We start from the raw sequence: 21,225 nt of genomic DNA, 5'->3' as shown, positions 1-21,225 counted from the left end.
AAAAATGTTTTGGGTTTTTTGGGGTTTTTTTAATCTGTCAAATCAGAAGCATGAATATTTGCTTCTGTTTCACCAGTGTGAATATACATGAGGTTGTTGATGAAACCAGAAGGGAGGGAAGGATGTGATGCAAAAATAGATTTATTTTAACTACTTCCTTTCAAGGAAGACAAGCATGAACAAACCTGGAAGACCTGTCTATATTTTGTATAGTAAATTAATGCCATTATTGAACCAGGAGCTAATTTTGACTGATCAGTATTAGAGGAAGTGTATTTTTATCTTGTTTCCACTGGAGGAGTAGGTAAGGCCATTGTTAGAACTTAGTTGTTCATCTCTAAAAGCACTGTGAATATTTTGAGAGAAATAAAGGACCATAGCTTCTTCTTAGAGGAACTGATCAGTTATTTTTGTTATAGTGCAAGATGTTCATTTATCTATGTTTAACTCAATTTAGGGGCTATTAAGGAGAACCTGGCCATGTGTAAAGCAGAAGGGAGGAGTAATCCCACCCTTCCAGGGTTATGAAATAATCTGGATACAGGATCAGTGACATCAAATAATAAACTTCTAAGAAATTAAATTTATCAGAAAATTTGGACATTGTTGAGGACAGTTCTCTGACTTTTCAGGTTTTGCACCACATTACTGCTGCTTGTATCCAGGGGTGGTTATTGGGCCAACAGAGAAAATTCAGTCTCTTCTACAGCAGAAGGGAGAAGGCAATTTGATGTTCCTCTGGGCACTGAATTGCAATATTAATAAAAGAACAGTAAGATTGTTTTCTCTGTGGAGAGAAGTTTCTCTCCTCCCTTCCCTAGAAATGCCAGTAGCATTTTTCTTTGGGGAAGTGAGAACTTGGGGTTCACAGTAGAAGCTGGATCCAGATGTGACTCCCACTAAGCCAATGAGAAAAGGAAAAGCACAGCTGAAGAACCACCAAGCTTTTTACAAGGCAGCTGAACACACCAGCTACTGCTGAGACTGGATATTTGTATTTCACAGAATCTCCTTCCAGAAACTTCATCCTATAGAAGATTCTCAGAAATCCATTTAACACCAATAGGCATATTCAGTTTTGGTTTACTGCTGTTTATCTATAATTTTTAAGAAAACTGGCCCTCTGTTGTATAATATTACACATTTTTTCCTGAAGAGACAATCATAGAATGGTTTGGGCTGGAAGGGGCCTTCAAGGATCATCTAGACCAATCCCCTGGCATGGGCAAGATACATATTCCACTAGACCAGATTGCTCAAAGCCCCAGCCAACCTGACCTGGAACACTTCCAGGGGCATTCACAACATCTATGGGCAACCTGAGCCAGTGACTCACCACCCCCACAGTGAATTTCTTCCTTATGTCCAATTCAAATTTACCCTCTTTCAGTTTAAATATGTGGGGGGAACCCTGAAGGTAAAAAAACCCATATATAAAAGTTAGCAGGTCTTCCCTTTAAAGTGCTGGATTTTTTTTTAACTTTCTGGATGATAAGGGTTTTTTTGTCAGGGTCAAGTCTGCACCATTAAAATAAATCTTTTTTTTTTTAATATTTAGTGCTCTCTGTATCTGTGAGACAGCAAAGAACTCTTCCAGGAAAAATAAAGAAAATATATTTTTAATCAGTTTTACATTGCAGAATAGAACACATACTTAGTTCTTCAATTTCTATCATTTATAAAACTATTTAATATCAATATTCACTGTTTTTATTTGCTTTGGTAAAAAGGCATCATGATCACAAGCACAGTTCAGTATCTGAAATTTGATTAACATAGGAGAGTTTGACTGGGTATTGGGTTCTGTGTGGTGCTCGTGTTACACTCTGAAAGAACTCTGACGGAGGCCATTGTATTGTGTTCATTATGCCAGCTTTGTGACTTCAAGAGGAAAAAGCAGGTACCTGAATATGAACAAGAAAAACAAAGGGTAGGAAAAAGAACAGGCAGAACAGATAAAGAATGAGTAGGATAAGTGAGTGCTTTACAAATGAAAGCAGATGTATGAAATTACAAGCTGTCGGATCAGCAACGGAAATGAAGATGATAAAGTGGTTCCTTACACAGATTATAATTATTCATTTTGCCCAGTCCTGCATCTTTTCCCCATAATCCTCTTGTTGAGGGAGGTAAGGTGCAGGAGGATATGAGGCTTATTCACATGAAAGAAAAAAAATAAACCATTTAAATTTCTCTGTCCGCAAAACTGCCCTGTATTTTGCTTTTTATTGATTCAAAATGATCTTGTATTTGCAGTATCCCGACTAATTAAAGGTACTTCTTACTATAGCTGAAGTTCTCAGAATAGTAAAGTTTGTTAGAAATGTATTTGCAATTGCTATTGTTGGAGGCTGTCTTTATGTTGCATCATTAACAGGCATTGCTTTGACAGCTGTGGCAGATGGATTGCCTGGATTTAGATGGTGCAAAAGAAATGAAGTAGTTTACATAGACCTGCTTGAAAAGATGTCTTTAATAATTGCACTCATAATTAGATTGATTTGGGAAGGAAAGGAAAAAAAAAACAAACCAGAAGATGACAACAAGCAAAAAGCCACAGAGTATGCTTACATAGATTCAGATAAAATCAAACAGATTAGAAAAAAAATTATAAAGTTTAGCAAAATATGCTGAAAATTTTCTGAATAAGTGAAAAAAATCTAAGCAAGTTAATGATGTACTATATTTTTTTAGTATTATGAAATTAAAATCTAGTCTTTTCCCTTTTTCCTGAATATTTTGTGAAGTTTCTGATTTAAAAGATAACAAGGAGTTATTGAATAATTGTATGTATGCATAGGTATCTGAGTGTGTGTGGGTATATATATGTAAATATGTATTTAAGAACAACATAAAAGATATTTCTGCAAAACTAATCAGTGGGGCAAAATTATAAAGCCATAAATGCAAATTATCACATTTAAATTTAGATGTCTGTGGAGGAGCATCTGAGAAGTCCGTGTCCATTTTGCAGCACTAGCTCTTCAAGCTCTGCTGATGGTGTTGCCCTGAGCTGCACTGACTGGGGCAGGCTTTGGGGGCACAGCTACAGAGGTCTGAATTGGGGCATCTCAGCCTGGAGCTAACATAAGTGTCAACAACATAGTCGTACTTTTAGAACTCAATTATATTAAACCAAGTGTAGTCACAAGGCTTGATTATGCCTATCTCCTTTTACTCTGAGCACTGCTCTTGAGTTCTGAGACACCATGTGGGAAAAGACAGCCAAATCTGAACTGTAATGAATTTACTGGAAAAAGTACTGTTTTGGAATATCAATGTAAGACAGTAATATTTTCTCTCTCTCTCTCTCTTATTTTAATTTTAATTCTAGTGATTTCAAGTAATTATCAGACCTGTTTGGGACTTCTGATGCATTATCCACCTATTGGAGATGTTCACTCCCTTATCCTAAGAGCACTTTTTCTCCGAGATCCAAAGGTGAGGTGCTTGCTCTGTTAATACAGGAAATAAATCACTGTAATTAAATGTTCTAAATGCTGTGAAGTTAATAACAACCTACATTTTGGAAATTAAATGGTAGTTTTGAGTTTTTTTCTCACCTGACAACAGAGCTGAAGGAAAGAGTAGAAACAAGTTCCTTTACTCTTTAAAGGATACTTTAAAGGACACTTTGCTAAAGTAATCCAGGAGCTCTGGTAACTGCAGATGTGCTCTTTAGAATAACTTTGCACAGTATTCTGCACAGGAATCTTTTAGGATAAAGTATACTTTTCAGGGAAACAGTAATGTTACTATTTAAAACCTAGTAAGCTGTATAGAAAGCATCATGCAATTTCATCTGAAAGACCTTTTTCATGGGATTTCTGGGATTAATCACTGTTAATCCTTAAAGCACTACCCCTGCCCAATATATAATGGTTATGTGATGGTTTTTGATTAAAAACAAGAGTTTGATGTTACAGCCTGTAAAGATTCACATGTATAAAATGTATAAATTCATAAATTCATGCCAAATATTACTAGCATGCAGTTTCTGATGTACTCATCTATTAAAAAAAGAAAAAAAAACTCATCCTGTTTTAGAATGGCATGTGTATATGTGTGGGTATAATACACAGGAGACACTCACTGTATAGTGGATAAAGTGCTTGAGATTCAGCTGTACACAGTAATCTGTATTTACTCAGATCTCTGGCAGATAGCAGAATTGTGCTGCTGGTTTTGAACTGTCTTTGTACATGTCCCATTAGTAGGTTGCCAGTGTAAAGTCTGATTTCCCTCATCTTCTTGGTGCACAACATCTTTGAAAGCAAAAAATTCATCACTTCTGCACTCTGACTGCCTTCTGCAAAATTTTATTCAGTACCAGTGTTTACACTTTTATGGATTAAGAAAAAAATTGTCTCTTTGTTTTTCTATATCAGTTTTTTGCAGAAATCTGCATCCTTATAGCTGTTTTTTTCATTCCTCTCAAGCACAAAGATTTCTTTCATGATGAGAAGTAAAGTGTAACATCTTTTCAGTGTGTAAGAAAGTTTATAACGTTAGATCTCAGGAATCTTTCTTAGGGTTTTGGCAGCAGTCTGTGAAATCAAACTGCCCAGCATTTATTTATGTACTTCCATAGCAAAACAAGATAGAAATATTTTTTAGAAGAAAGATACAAAGGGAGGAAAATTTTGCTCAGTTATCCATCTGAATTCAATATGCAATCTGTCATTTATTGAAGAAATATGTTAAACAATAAAGTGATTATTAATTATTCAGATGTCCTCTGAAACATGCTAGGCAGCATACAAGATATCCCATCAGCTGAAGGGGACAAAAATTAACCACCAACTTCCCACAAAGAGGCTTAATCACTATTCCACTCTTTATGCTCTTGTCTCCAACAGAATGAAGTCATCAGACTCATAAGGCCTTGATGTCCTATTAATTAACATTCTCAGGTGGGCCTTGAACACCTCTCAGATAAATACTGGATTTCTGTAGTAGTAGTAGTTCTGTAGTTCTTTGCTCAGGTGAATCAGTACTTGAAACTCTTTGATGCAAAGAGTGGTAGTTGCTTTGTCAATTCAAATAAGATAAAATGCACTTGCTTCTTATTTCTGACCTGTACTTTTTTGTTTGGGAAATACTCTGAATGTTGAGAAGGTCTGATTTCCAGAAAAGGAAGAGCCTAAGGGACTTGCAGCCACCTCTAATTTTACACTGGTTCTTTGTGTGGGGTTGCATAAAAAGATCAGGACTTCTTACAATAAGGAAATAAAACCATTCTAAAGGATCCTTCTAAAACTAAAAAATAGTTCCTGGTCTGAGAAATAAATGTATTTTCAAGGCCATTACTTGAATACCTGTTTCTTACCTTTTCCTAGGTGTGACTTTAGGTTTCACTTAGATGTCTGTAGGCATATGTTTGTTCAGTCTGTTTTTTCCATATATCTCAAATGGAAGTTTTGCTGTTCTTTAAGACCTGTGCACAAGCATTTTCAAATCTGTCAACATTTTTCATGAAAAGGAATGAAAGGGAAGACTCAACAAGACTCAACAACTCATGGGTGCTGTAGGAGACTAAAGTCAGTGCACAGATTATATACAAAAATAAGTGGAAAATTATACTTCTTTCTTTTTTTTTTTTTTTTTTTTTTTTTTTTACATAGATATAATTCAGTTTGCCCTTATTCCCTGTGCAGATGAAAGCAGGTTGGAAGAAATGACAAAGAGATTTTAGTCTGTAGTGCAACTTGCAAGTGGTGATTAACAAATTCAGTGCTTAATTATTTTTCTTCCTTCTTTGATGTTTTCCTGTGCATTTCTCCATCACAAGCTTCTGGTTTCTAATAGGAAATTACGTTTGGTTCAGTGCAATTTTATCTCTCCTTATCCAGGGCTGAGTTTTTCTGCATGGCATTTCTTCCAAGATTTTGCTTGGGTTTTAATATCTGAAATCAGGGAACTCTTTTCTGTGAGACTGTTGCATTGTCCAGTGGCTTATTTCATTATTTGTTGAACATACCAAGAATGTTTTGTGTTGTTCCAAATATCTGAGAGAAGCTTGCTCTCTGCTCCTTTAAGCTCTAAATTTCAGCCGGACAAGAAATGCAGTTTAGAAGTCATGGCCAGTTGCAAACAGGAATCTACCACTTGCAGGTTTGCTGATATATATGTTGTCTTCCATATTATTTTTGCAGCTAGGAAAATACCAAGTCATCTTACAGAGGGGAGGTTGTGGGGTATTTGGACTAAAAAAGGTTGGAGGTGGATAAAACTGAAAGGTTCTTAAGGAACAATCTTGTCATAAATTGTGGAGTTTTTTGTTATCAGATGTTAAACCTCATACAACTTTTCCATCTGTAACTTCCAATTCTGGAGATAACATGGGTTTGTAAATCTAAAAAACATCTATGATTTTTTCTCTTTCCTTGCTCTGATGTAGCAAGTATTTCCTTCTTACTTCTTGTCATGCAGTCTCTATCAGGAGAGCTAAACTTAGGCTTGATGAACCTGTCGCATTTTGTTTGCCTCTTTTCACCGCAGTCATCACCAGGAGATGTTGACTAAATGTCAGAAGCAAGCTGTACTTAAAAGGTGGGGGGCATTTTTTTCTTAAAGATGGACAAGTGCAATTTCCTGACCTTTTGTGAAATCAAGCCTTAGCATTATCCAGTATTAAAAATAATATGAAAAGTAATTAGTACTTGCCATTAACCTAATGCTTGCAGCAGCTCTCCTGTTCACTTTGGGAACCCCAGTTGGCAGCTGAGATGAGAGAACATTTTAGATACCACATCTCTGATATTTTTCAGTGCCACAGAAGAGAAAAACACATCTCTGTAATAGCTGAAAACAAGTTAATGCACCTGTCTCTGAGGGGGGGGGCTGAGAGATACTAATTTTACAGGCATGAGTATGGATCAATGCAGAATAATTGAATTCCAGACTTTTCTGCATTTGGCTAGCTCCACTTCTTAGGAAAACGTGGAATGAAAAGCTCAAATCAAGTGTTGTTGTCTTTGCATAGGGTGATAAAGTTAACCTGCTTAGCAGAGTATTTGTTTCACATTTCTAATCTTTGAGCAGATAATTGCCTCAATTATTTATATTAAAGTAACTTCTACGCATTTAGAATCTTTCTGAATATAAAAGTAGAGCTTCTTATGGAAGAATGGGCTATTAAAATTGTATATATGTGAAATGAAAAAATAAGGGAAGGTTCTTTTATGTATACCCAAAAACATTCACTGAAGGTGTGTGTCTGCATATTTAATACACCACGAGTGGCTCATTTTCTTTAGTTTTTTTCCTTATCAAAATCATTGAGCACTGTTAATTTTCACAGCAAAGGCAGCAAAATTAAGAAGTAGAGATATGGAGATAGGGCATTGGAAAAATATAAAGTGATTAAAAAACATAATTCTAACTAGAGTTGTTCAAATAAAAAAAAAAATTAAAAAACCCAATTAGAAACAAAAGTCATAGAAAATGTGAACATATTGTGTTCCTTAAATAACCAGATGTTCTTTCCTTCCTGAAGGCAGTCAGGGCTAGGAATAAAAGGTTTAAAACTATTGTTTTAAGTTAACTGTGAATTTTGAAAATCTGTTTTCACCCTTTAGCAAATAAAATTCTAATACAGCAACATAAGCAAAGTAATTTTCATCTTTGGGTGTTCTTATTTGTATGTTGTTCAATGTTGAAGTGTTAACCTTATCACAGTGACTTATTAGAAAACTAAAACACTACAGAGAATATTACAGTCTTGCACCACATACTAAGAACCTGACAACTGTCCCTGTATGAAAGCTTACTGTATTTGTTCTTAATTTTTATGTAAAACAAGTTTGCTTTCAGATATTTTAGCATGGTGAGTTGTCCCATTCATTGAGCAAGGTAGTTAGGAGCTTAATTCAGTGGAGAGATCTTTTTATCATAAGCTACCAATTAAAAAACAAAAAAGAAAAAAGTATGTGCTTGGTTGATGGAAATTGTTACTTATGCTAATAATATTATAGCTACTGCTGCTGATATTTTCTCAACATTGTATTTGAGCTATTTGCTGACATTGAAAGTGGCTATATATTAGTATTAAATTCTAGCTAAATCCATGGAGAAGAATACATGACATTTCAAAGAAGTCGTATTAGTTCGTCGTGACTGAAATTACAGATACTGCCAGAAAATGTAAGCAATAAAATATGGTCATGATCACTCATATAAGGAATAGTTGGAAAAATCTGCATTCTAGCTTTTAACGCTATTCACTATCTAAGCAATGAGTAACAAGGGGAAAACACATTGCTGAAATTTTGAACCAAACTCTTTGTACATTTATTTTCAGCTGAATTTTCTTCTTAAGTAGCTGCCACCGTCTCATAGTTTTCTCCAAGCTGGTTTCATGTGCCTGAAAGGCTGTTGAGTTTCACTTTCTTCTTCTTCAGATAAATTCTTTTCTATACACTCATTAACGGAGGTGCCGCTGCAGAGCTGCAACTGTCCTTTGAACGCTGCCGTTATGTCAGTATTGTTGTTTTGCCGTTTGTGGCAGGAGAAAAGCAGGTTTGGGGTTGTTTTGTTTGTTTGTTAGCATTGTGTGTGCAATCTGGCATTAATTACCTCTCTTTAATGACCAGATTGCAGCCAATCAAAAGTTGGGATCTGGCGCTGCTCCGGCATTAGCAGCTCATTAATTTGTACCTCCACGCAGAGGTACTGCTGGGGTGCGGGTCCACTTCGTTACAGGGGTACCAGCAAGGGGCAGGGAGACTCTCAACAAACATTTTTGCTTTTTAGTTTTGATCATGAAGAATGTGACTGATATTTCAGGAGCAATAATACACTGAGTGGGGGGTTTAGGTGTATGAAACGTAAGTTATCAGGAAGCTGGCATAATGGATATCCCAGTGCAGTATGAGCTGCCTGTACTTTACATAAGGAGAGTTGCCTGTCTGAGTAAGGTCGCCTGTACTTTAAAGGAGAGTTAACTTTACATGAGATATTATTGATGAAGGTTTTCCAGAAAAGCTAACTACACATCTCTTCATCTGGAAGAAAAGGACTTAGGAGAAACAAAAAATAAACACATTTACTTTTAGTGATTCACAGAGAACTTCTATTTGCCTTAATTTCTGCAAGTTTAAGAACTTGCATATGTAATGCAATGTAGATAGATTTTTATGGACAAAAATGTGGCACCATTCTCAACTTGACCTCTGCTTTTATAACCACAGTCAATTCCTTGTACTGTACTCAAGGATTTTGGTGTTCTAACATTCCCATTTGCAAATACAGTGAGGTTAGATGAAATCTAAACACCTCATTTTAAATAAATCAATGTTTCTTCTGTAACTGCATGCTAAGCTTTTTAATGGTGGCCATGATATTTACTTACTCTTTGTTTATGTTCATGTTCTTAAAATGAGAACATTTTATTTTCCAATTAAATAGTCTATGCTTTGTTTTAAGAATTATTGATTTAAATATTCAGTTATTGTGTTTCATTAATAGAATAAGGTATGACAGGCGGCTAAGAGTTTAATGATAAATTACTTGGAATAACCATGTTGCCATAGTACCACATAAAAATAGTAAGTGTACCATGAATTAAAAATCTGCTTTATTTTTGTACATTTGTTTCAACACCTTTTTTCCCCATTCACCTATGCATTTTAGAGTACAAAAAGGCTACATGGTCAATACTTGTGATGCAATAGCTTTGCTATCTCTCTCAAAGTTCATTGCAATCTCTTCACTGGTACATTAACCATTTAATCAACCCACTGTAAAATAGTCATCCTCAATATATCCTGTATGTCACAAGCAGTATTTTCAGGAAAAAGACTTGGAAAATGGTTGATTAGTCATCTAGTCCAGACTTTTCAAATGAGAAACCTTTCAATGTCGTTCTCATTCTGCAGCACCATATGCAAGACAGTAGTCATCACTCAAAGGAGAAAGCCAATCTCTTGGATTGCCAATGGCAACGCAGTTCCCAAGTGTTCCTCTCTCCTTAGTGTTGCACACACAGGCCAGTTGCGTGGGTAGGAACTCAACAAACACTGATTCCATCTAAGCTGAACAACCATTGCATTTAAATTAATAGGAATACAGTGGGAAATAATATGGAATAAAGCAAAGCGTCCAGAAGAGTGGCACCTGCCATAGTGAAAGCCATGCCACAGGTAAGATGGTGCAGAAGCAAAGGACTTGTCCCAGTTCTGTGTGGGGCCAAGCAAGATGGGGCTGCAGTCCCCTGCTGGTAGCAAGAGCAGAGCCCAGCCAGGTGACTTCGTTGTCCTCATTGCCCATCTTGTGTGCTCCAGCAGACAAGGGAGGGAAGGCCACTGGCCTCCTTAAGGGCAGGAAGGAGTGGGTGGTGTGGCTGCTGATTTCTGGGAGGGTCAGGAGGTGCAGAGTCTTTCAGAGGAAATGGCTGAAGGTGAGTTCGGAGCTGCTGTTTCTACTTTTGGCTAACATTTGACAGCAAGTCTCCAAGACAAGATGGACCAGAAAGTTCTCTTTGGAAGACAGAATTTTTAAATTGTTCCTTCTATTTGAGCAGGTTGACATCCTCAGTAGCAAAGTAGCAAAAACAATTCTGATTGTACTTGCTGCTACAGCAAGAAGCTGAAGCATTTTAAGCTCTAATTACTTTAGCTACCAATAAAACTTATTGCTTGTGAATTTCTTGGGGCTGTTTCTTTCAGTTGATAGGTTTACTTCTGTTTAAAATGTCATTTAGAGCTACTGACCCTCTCCTATAAAAGTAATAATGTTATTTATAAAATAACACTTCTAAAATGTATTTAACAGTGTTAGAGTGAGGTGATTTTGGTTCTTCTTACGTGCAACCTGACAATTCAATTAATACTTTCTAGTTTGCAAAGGAGTTTATCAAAAGAAAGCATTTAAAACACTTAAAGCACTTTGATTCTACCTAATCAAAAGTCCTCCATGTCATAATTTATTTACTAAAATTTCCAAAACACAAACTGTGAGTTACATAAAAGTTGTTTAATAACTTTTTAATAATATATGGAAGATTAACTACTGAATCACATCCTATCTATTATGACGGAATTTGAGTTCAGACTCTTCTGATAGAAATGTAGATATACTTCTTGTGTGCCTACATATTTTATATTAAATATTAGTGTATCAATTGTAATGAAGGCTATTTGTACTGGGAAGCGCTTTGTACGGGGAGTACATTTGTATTGGGAAGCGCTTCTCTGAAAGAGCAAAATACTGTCAAGATAGAACTGGGAATGGTATTATTTTTTTCCTTTCCCGTAACTTTTTATGGAAAATTAGGTTTGGAGATGTTATGTCTTTTGTCCTTTGTCTTTTTAATGAACAGTAGTGATCAAAATGGCTCTCTAGGATAATTCCTCATGATTGGAATCCTAAATGAAAGGAGTTGCTTGTCCCGCAGCACCAGGCCCTTAGCTTCTCTCTGTGTTTCACAAGAAAAGACTTGGATGTCATATTCCTTTTGGTGTGTGCATGGTGCTCTGTGAATGAGCTTTTTTCACTCCCCTGGGGACCTTTTTCAAGTGGCATATGTAGCAGATTACACACAGAACGTGAATTATTCTGTTTCTTCTCCTTGTAGTGAAAATAACCAAATAGCACCTTAAAATGTTTTTCCCTGATATGTGAGATTTGTGTACAAGCATGTATCTGGAGAAGATGTAATGCTGTAAGTGTGCTTACAAGGGGTGTATAAGTATAAGCTTTGGATAACTGCATTACTCACAAAGCCATCAGTGAGTTATGCAGGTTGTCCAAAACGAGTGCCAATAAAACCATAATGTGGTAGCTTTTCTGTACATAAAGATGTCATATTTTAAATCTCATAATTTGGAGCATTCCAGGGTTTAAAGCAAGGCTTGCTGTGTGTTCTTTTCAAAAGCCTGGAGCTTTCCTCCACAATGTTGTAAAACTCCTGTTCCTAACTGTGCGAGGCTGCAAGATGCCAGAGCATAAATCTGTCACGGGGTAGAGCAGAACACTGTCAGATTTATACCTTACTATTTAGTTAATTTACTTCTTAAAACCAAGGGTTCAGCTGAAAAATAGGCAACTAAATTAAGAGGCAGACTGAAAAGGTGCTTAAGCGATTCTGTTGATGCAAGATGGGGATTTTACGCAGGTTATGAACTTGAACGTTGGCAGGTCAGAGTCTTTTTGTCTGGAATATCAATAAAAGCTGATTTGGTAGGATTTGATCTACCTGTTAAAATGCAATATGCTGTAATACTATAAATGAAAATTAAAAAAGGCTTCCCAAGCAGTTAGGACAAGAAGCCAAAATACACAACTAGAAATTTCTTTCAGTCAAGTCACTGAAGCATTTTTAAATCTCACTTGTCATTTTTTTTTCAGTTCTTCATCTCTTGTCATAGAATGCCCATGTGAGAGAAAGCATGTGTGTATGAAGTTAAAAACAGACCATAACGCACAGTATTTAAAATATCTTCCTGGTGTCTGAAATTTCTAGTTGCCAGGGGAATGGAGGGTTGTCACGTAACAAAACTGGAGATAATTTATTTCAGCCTAATCAGAGTTCAGGGGTCTTCCATTCTTGACCCAATTAACTGAATTTTCTTTCCTTTTCTGTTTTTTCTGGGAAATTTTGTTGCTAAGGGGGGAAAAAAAAACCCTCCTTAATTTTCTTTAGAAACAATTAAATATTATAATTCTTCATACTGTTATTGCATTGTAAATAACAAGGTCCATGATTGAGACCCTTAACATCTTCTGAAAAATGTAAACAGGAAGCATTATTCCCAGTTTGAGGATTATGGCATTCCTTTGCCAACACCAATATTAGTGCATGGATCTCCTGACTCCTGTGATTAAAGGAAGTTCTTTATTAGTTTTGTGCAGTGTATCCTTCATATTTGTGCTGCTTTCATACACAGGGTTGATAGATTATCAATCTGTGTTTTAGGTGGTATTTTGCTTTTGGCCTTGAGCCACTTTTGAATTGTCAATAGTACATGATATTATCTAATGTCTCGCTGGGTTTTTTCATTCTAATAACTCCGTGGTTCATAGGTGGATAAAATACCTTCTGTGCCCCAGCAGGTTGCTTGCTGCAGAAGGTATAATAAGGGAAGAGGAGAATTAGCAGGTGAAAAGAAATGTTTGTTTGTTTGTTTGGGGAATGCTTTTTTGCTTTGGGTGCTTTGGAGTTTGGGATGGTTTGGTTGTTTAGTATACAAAATACCTTGATATTTTTCTGTAATGTTAAGCCTTTGCTTATACTGTGTAAGTGTGTTCATGTGGGGTGGAGACTGCTGCCTAAATATCTGACAAAATAATAAAAAGAGGAAAGGTGAAATCCTCTCTAAAGTTATTAGGTAATAAGTAGTAAATACTTCACATTAATTATTAGTGCCTAATGGAAAAACCGCTGCTGAACTGAAGTATTCCTTATCAACATGTCAGCTGCTATATTTCAGCTCTGTTCCCAGTCAAAATTTTTGTCATGTTTATGTCATCTTTAATGAAAAAAGTAGCATAGATGATCTAGCAGGAAAAGGTCAACCTTTCCTGACCTCTCAGTCCTATTTGAATTTAGGGTCACATGATCCTCCAACTTTAGAAACAAATGAAAGGGGAAAAAATAGAATTTTATTACAAAAATTTCTTAGTCAGTACAAGAATTATGAAGAAATACAGTATTACCATGTCAGCTGACAAAGGGAAAAATGAGAAAATTAGCTCCCTAAAAATAATTGTTTAAATAAGTAGAACAACGTTCCATCATGATCCTTCTCTTGTTTTTACATATGTTTGGTTCAGTCTGGATTTTGATTTAGGCTTAAAATGTTAGTACTTTAGGGGAAAAAACAATAAATGTTTTGCAGCATTTGGATAATATATTGGAAAAAATTAGTTTTAAAGTATTCCATTTGACACTAGTGAGATGATTATTTTGGTCAGCCTATTGTGTTTGGATGTACAATTCACTGCTGCTATTTTGTTTGTTTTTTCTCTGTTGCGTTGGGGTTATCTAGTTTCAGATATAATCTATTAAGTGGAGTATTTTTTTAGTAGCTGAGGTTTTCCCACCTGTCTACCCTAAAACACCTGCAACATATGTTTGTGTAACCCTGCAATGCTTTGTGGTTTGGGCCTTGAGAAATTCCCCCAGAGCTTTTTGCTTATAAACAGCTGAGCAATTCGTTTCTCTGATGACAAGTGTTTTTCCCTTGGCATTGAGGCAATAGCATGCTTGCTAAAATACATCTCATTTTTTGTTAGATGTATTGAAAATCTTTTTTCATTCTTGTCTCTTATTCTGAACCTTCAGATTTTGTACAAAATTGTGTTTGATCCCCCCCACCCCGTTAATAAAACTAAAAAGGGAAGAAAGAAAATACCTCAACAAAGAAGAGTGTTATCGAGATTCCTCCACTTGCACCTGCATGGAGACTTTTAAACATGCTGTGTATTCAGGGGTGAGACACCAGGTGCGCTGCAGAACAGCCTGTGACTTGTGTCACACACGAACATGCTTTGCTATATCCTGTCTATTCCATGGGTAACATGACGTGGTGTGTCTCCAGAGACCAGGGAGGAAAAGGAGTTTACTTGGGAATTTGAGCATGTGGAGCAGGATCCTTAGCTGGGAGTTGCTTTTCAGCAGTGTGTGCAGGTTTAGGGATTGGCTGCGTTCAGTGTGATTCTGACCACAGTGTCAGTCCTGGCCTTGGAAAAGTGCAGCTGTGGGTACAACTTAGCTCAGCCCCGTGGCCCTGGAAGAGGATAAAGGCAAATAGAAAGTCCCCAAGAACCTCCTGGCAGCCATGGGAATTCGAGTGGGTTAGTCTGGGGGTGGCTGAGAATAGGCAGGAGGACAGGGAGGGCACTTCAGCAGGCAAATGAGCTGGGACGGGGATCTTTTAGGCAAGGAAAGGCTCAGAAGCAGGAGTGCCTCAGAGATACCTGAAACATTTTCAGGCTTTTTTCCCCTTTGGACTGTGGCTTATACATTTTGAAGAGACAAAGTCCAAAATCCCATCAATTTCTGTGTGTTTCTATATGTGAATTTCATATACCATCCTTTTAAAAGCATAAATAGAGCATTTTCTAGCGGTTGAAACTATGTTCACTCTAAATAGACATTAAAATTAAAAGAATTATAAATCCAGCAGACTACTCCTATAAAGTGGGTGTGGGAAAAGGGGGCGAGGGGTTGTTCTAGTATTGTATTTCTGCTCTCTCTTTCCTTACTAGGGGAAAACCATATGTGTGTTAATCTGTACAGTGCCCTCAGCCCTCATACAATTTCTTGGAGGGATTCAACAAACTATACATTTGAAGGATTAATTTCACTGTCATTTTAACACTACCCTTTTAAGAATAGAATAATTTTATCCGAGTTAGTAACAAAATAATGTACATAAATTGAAAAAGAAAAGGAATAACTTTACATATTTAAGTAATAAAAAATACAAATTGGATCTTTCTAAATTGCACTGTGTAGGAAAAAGCTGGTTGCTGTGAATATTTTAAGCAATAGACTTATGTTTTTTGTAAATAAATTTAGTCCTTAGTTCTGATACATAGGTATTGCAATTTAGGGGACAGCTCAAACTGAATGGTTAGAGAGGAAATTACCTTAACATTCTTAAGGAACAAGCATTGTTATGGTGTAGGTTTTCTGTTCTGCATTTTACATTTAACTTATTGAAATGGTTGAAAAGAATACAAAACTTAAAGGGCAACCACAGTGACATAAAGATCATAATCTTCAAAATAATGTATTTTTTACTGTCTGAATTTCAGTTTTCAGAAATATTTAAATTTTCTGTGGTGATACTTCACAGATACTTGTCTGCTAACATATATATCAGGTTGTTTTCTTTTAAATATTGACATTTTTTGAGAGGCTATCTCAGTGATGCTACAAAAGAAGTCGCAGTAGTAACCCTTGCCATTTACTGTACTGCATTTCTAATGTTTTTTCTGAGAGTTTTTTTTCACTGCATGTAATAGTACTTTAAACTGCTTCTTCCTTTGATACCTTTAAACCTCACAGGAATTTAAATAGGCTCCTTTGAAAGTAATGCTTGAGCCTCATTCATATATTTGATTTAGATGTTATTCCTATTAATGGCTTTAAGTGCTTAGATAGTAGATCAGCTTTTCGTGTCTTCAATTGCTTGCCATTTCTGCATGAATATATTTCAAGATACTGTTCCACATGATCTTTTCCTCTTGTATTGGTTTTTAATTTTTATTTAATTCAGAAGCAATGTGTAATAATCTATTTTATTATTTCAAGATACTGTTCCACATGATCTTTTCCTCTTGTTTTGGTTTTGGGTTTTTATTTAATTCAGAAGCAATGTGTAATAATCTTTTTATTATTTATTGGGTAGTGAAAAAGAAATTTCAATGTTTTTGCTAACTATCAATATATACCAAGTTATTGGAAGCAAATTGCAAATCTGGCTAGCACCTGGTAACTTGTACTTTACAAAAAGCTGCCTTATAGCTTAGAAGTGCCCAGTATTTCAGCTATCTCTTACTCTTCAACCTTACCCTTCAAAACATGTAAAGAAAGAAGTTACTTAATTCATAGGAGAAAAGTTACACTGATTACCAAGACAGAAGTCACAGAACCATCAGTTATCCTCATCACGTCAGTTTGGATTTGATTATCATAGAAATGTATTGAATTACCAAACTAGAGCAATAGTAACTAAAGCTGATTCATTGTTATTGCTGTCAGTTGATGAGGACTGACTTTCAAGCTCTATGAATTGGTAGAGTTATTCAAACATTGTTTTTGTAACAGGAGATGAAAAATGTAGAACAGCCATTACAGTGTGGGTGCTAGGATAGATGAGAATTTTTTTAATGCTTGTCTGAAAGCTTTTAGTTGCTTCATTTTTTAATGAACATAACAAACATATATGTTTAAAATGTTTCTTGTGTTTCCAAAGAATGAAAATGAGACATTTCATACAAGATTAAGTCTTAACTGCAGTAAACAATCTGGAAATTCCCACCCTTAAATATGCTTCCAGAAATCATCCTGGCCTTTGGTATCTACTAATTCTATAAATTTTCTTCCCTCCTTTTATACTCTTGCAATGTTTTGGTCCTTAAATTTCAAGTCCTGTATCCTCCTCCAGAAACAAGATTTTCAAGGAAGGAGGGCTATCTGTAGGTATGTGGAAAATGAGAGGATAAGACTGTAGATACTCCAGTCTGTAATGAAATCTGAAGAGCAAATATACCACATGAAATTGAAACACCTGAAGACTGACTGTCAAAAATATAATGTACTCTCACCTGTGAAAAAACGGTTTTGGAAAGGTCAAGGCATGGTTCACTAAAACTGTATTTACTACTAGCAGGACTTAAGAAGGCAGATCAGAATATAAGGCAACAGCTAATAAATGATTAAACCTTTGTAGCAAGTACTTAGAAAGTATTTAGATCTCTTTTATACAATATATCTGATCACTACGCAGAAATTTTTACCACTTTACTATTTTCTCTTGCACTAGAAACTGCTTAGGCCATTTCTCATTTATATTTTTTTAAAGGGCCTCTCTGTACCTCTCTGTTATTTCATTTCCATCTGCATGCAAAATTTTTTACTTAAAAATATTTACTTGCCCCTCCAAATAGTGTACTTCAGGATGCATGCAATCGATCATGATACTTTATGCATATACTGCAGTCTATGCTTAATTTTCAGTGGATTATTAGATCTCAAAAGGATGATTTCAGGACTACTGAAGGCAGCATATTCCATGAAAGAGTTTCATTGTGTCAGAAGTGGACAATAACAAGTGGATTCTGGTTTCAATATTAATTATATACACTTTATTATAGTGTATATAACAGTTCTTTATTCATGGCCTCGGTTTTCAGTAAGGTGAAATTTGGAGAGGAAAAATAGGCTCTGTGTGCCATCTAGTGGGATTGTTCAGGTTGTCTCACTCAAATTAATTCTTTGCTTAACAGAGATACTGCTAGTGATGTATTCAGTTCAAAATGTTTGCTATAGTTTCTCCATACTATTACCATTTTCTTGAAAAGCATAGCACTTTAGCTTGGAGGTGGTCAAATTCTATACCTGACCTACAGGAAGAAATCATACCAGTATCTGTTCTTGTGCAAGAATTACTGATTTAATTAGGAATGTTACCACTACAGCAAACAGCCTCATCACCATGTGGAAGAGTACTGATTTCTGTGAGAATGGAGTGGACTTACTGGTAGAATTTGGTATGATGTTAAGTATTTTAAGTCTTCACTTTAATGTAAATGACATTACTGCCTCAAAGAAACAAGATCCCAGGAAAATAAATTCTTCTGTAAGTTTCTAATCTTCTTTATTGAACGTATTTCATTTCTGCTTAAAATCCCCCAGAAAATTACAATGAAGTACTCTTTTATTTTTTAGCGAAATCCAAGACCGGTGACTCACCAGTTCCAACAAAATTTAGATTATTACAAAGCACGTGGAGCAGACTTGATGAACAAAACCCGGTAAGCTATTTCTAAATATATATTCACCAAACTAAGACCTTACATTAAAAAAAAGGTTTCAGAAGTCACACTTATACTAAACAGGAATTACATAAGCAGTATTAGAAGCATTTATTTCAAATCTGTCCCTTGGCTATTATTACATTAAAAAAATTGAAGTTTTTACTTGTAGTGTTGCAGTCACTCGCTGGCTTAATTTTAAGAGAGGCTGAGGACACTTTTACACAGTGACATGTATGCTAAAAACAGGGTAAAACATTGCCAGTGTGGGTTCTGTAGCTGAACTAATTCTGATAATGCACCTAATTGCAATCTGGACTATCCATGTACCAGAAGCTAAGTTAAGTTGAATTAATGTAAATCCAGTTTGAAGTAATTTTTACAAAGCTTTACCTCTCGTCTTTTAGAAGTGGTTTCTATCAATAATGCCAAAATTCCTCATCAAGGCCATACAATCTGGGTGGCCAGAAGGTAGGTGCCAATGGCAGGTGTCTGCTGGTGGCTGCAGGTCAGCCCAGCACAAGACACAGTGCTTCAGTTGACACAGTCACGGGCAGATTCTTGGGTTGCACGTGGCCCCAGCCGTTCACTCTGCCTGCTGATTCATGGGAACTTGCTGGCTTTTGGACTTTTGCATCGCTGTCACATTCTGTTGAAATCAGCTACATTAAAAGCCAACTCAAATTAAAATGGTGTCATTTGAGAAGCTTTTAAAAAGGGACAAAGAAGCAGAAATTAAAGCTAAATAGGGTGACTACAAAACCATCTTTTTCTCTATAAATCAGGCTTTAAAGTTGAGAACAGGTGTCAAAAACTACTGTATTCTAGTACATTTTCTTAATGTTTTTACTTATTCTTTTGAAAAATTATCTCCAGTGTTGCCTAAACTGGAAAAATAAGTTGTTTGAAGTTTCAAAAAGAAATATGCCAAGGATTTTGAAAAAAAACAAGCAAATCATAAAGCCCAAACAAGAATGACACCTGCTGGAAACCTAAATTCCAAGAAGAAAACATTTATTAAATCTAGGTAGGAATATAAATTAATTGCACACACAGACTACACACCAAAAGAGATGGGAAGTTGTTTAGAATAATTCAGATGGAAGAAAATCTGGAATAAATTCATCTTGAGACAGGAATGCTTAGAGTAGCTCAAATGTGGTAAAACTGTTTAAGATTGGACTAGGGAGAGAACTGGAAGATGTAACATTAGGAAATGTTTCTGCAGTGAGCAGAGATGGATCAAATCAACTACCAGGTCTATTTCATCTTTAATTCCACAGGCATAGTGATATGTTTAAAATATCTTGACAAATCTACTATATATTGCTTATTTTATCACATATAAAACTTTGTAATCGGTCATATTCATCTATTTGTCTCTCATCTCTTGTAATGATTACTTACTGAAAAGAGAAATGCCTTTGAATAAGGCCTGCTTAAAACAAAACATTTCCATCTTAGCAGAAAACTGCAGAGATTGAATCATCTTCCTACTGCTAGTTTAAAAATACACCATTCACAGTCAAGGTCAATGATGCTTATTGTGATGAAACAAAATCGTTTGCTTCGTGGATGGAATTCATGTCTCCTTGATACTCATATTTTTAAAGTGATGCCTTACTTTTAAATGCATCTGCCTATAACTCTACAACGTAAATCAATCAGTATTTTTCTTGTAATTGTTGTGCATATGTGGTACATTTGGATGGCTAAAATGTAGATTGATCCATGTTTGCTGTCTGTAATCATCCTTTGCATTAATATATCAGACATTTAAATGGTAAGAAATAGAAACATTGTTCTTATTTTACTGAACTTAAGCTCACTTTTAATATAAGTCCTCCAGAGATGTAGGACCTCACTATTGTTCATTTTCTGAAGCTGTCATTCAGAGAAATTGCACACATTTTACTTCACAAAACATTTTTTAAAACCACCTCTTGAAAAGATATTTAGATAGTATCATTATTTATTTTTCATTAATTTATACATGTTCTGAGCTGATCATTAGCAGTGTCAGTTCATAGCACAGCTGAATCACACCACAGGTTATTAGGAGCTGTGATAACTGTCCTTTCTAGTTGTCATGTAGTACTAAAACATTCTTGCATTTTATTGTTGGAAGCATTTCTAAAAATAATGTTTTGGACATAAAGGCTTGGCAGTTGTTTATGTTCATCGTTCCTGTAAAATGGTGTAAAATGAAGATTTTCTCAAAAAGTCTCTTTCCAACCATCTGAAAAATGCAAATAAACTAATTTGTCCTAGTGTACATATATGTCAAAGCAGCAAATCAAACTGTAGAAGAAAAACTGACACCATTTAATTAAGCAAAATATAGCTGAAAAATAAACAAGAAAGAAACAAGCTGCTGGACAAAATACACAAGCCCTGTATAAGCTTTGTTTCCTGCATCTGTGTACTATCACAACAATGATGATAGATTAAGCTTAAAATGTCCAGTGGCTTTGTTGTCAGGTGTCAGTGTAAATAATTTACTTTCAGTAAACAGAATTTTTTGTGTAAAGTCAAGGGTTTTTTTAGTGATTGTTAAGGTTCTAGATTTAGAGACAATGTAAACCTAGGACTCAATGTGCAAGTCATTATCTTCCTTCTAAGTTAATGTTTCAGGTGAGTGAGTCATATGTACTACCCCAAACTCCAACTTTAGTGATTGTTTTTAGTAAAAGGAGGGAAAAAATGTAGTAAAGTTTGGGTTCTGAATCTCAGCCATTA

General features: G+C 35.6%; 1 protein-coding gene across 5 annotated transcripts in view; it reads left to right on the top strand.

Moving 5' to 3' along the window:
• TBC1D5 (TBC1 domain family member 5) overlaps window positions 1–21,225 on the top strand; it is a 316,256-nt gene that overhangs the window by 239,013 nt on the left and 56,018 nt on the right. For all 5 annotated transcript variants that reach the window (XM_041466381.1, XM_041466380.1, XM_041466383.1 and 2 more), the window contains 2 exons: window positions 3,335–3,441; window positions 18,401–18,486. In XM_041466381.1, coding sequence (XP_041322315.1) covers window positions 3,335–3,441; window positions 18,401–18,486 — 193 coding nt within the window. The remainder of the gene's footprint in view (window positions 1–3,334; window positions 3,442–18,400; window positions 18,487–21,225) is intronic.

The sequence above is a fragment of the Pyrgilauda ruficollis genome, unplaced genomic scaffold (assembly GCF_017590135.1).
Source record: "Pyrgilauda ruficollis isolate IOZ18807 unplaced genomic scaffold, ASM1759013v1 scaffold2, whole genome shotgun sequence".
NCBI lineage: Eukaryota > Metazoa > Chordata > Aves > Passeriformes > Passeridae > Pyrgilauda > Pyrgilauda ruficollis.
The sequence above is the reverse complement of the archived record's forward strand: the minus strand, read 5'-3'. Positions and strand labels throughout refer to the sequence as shown.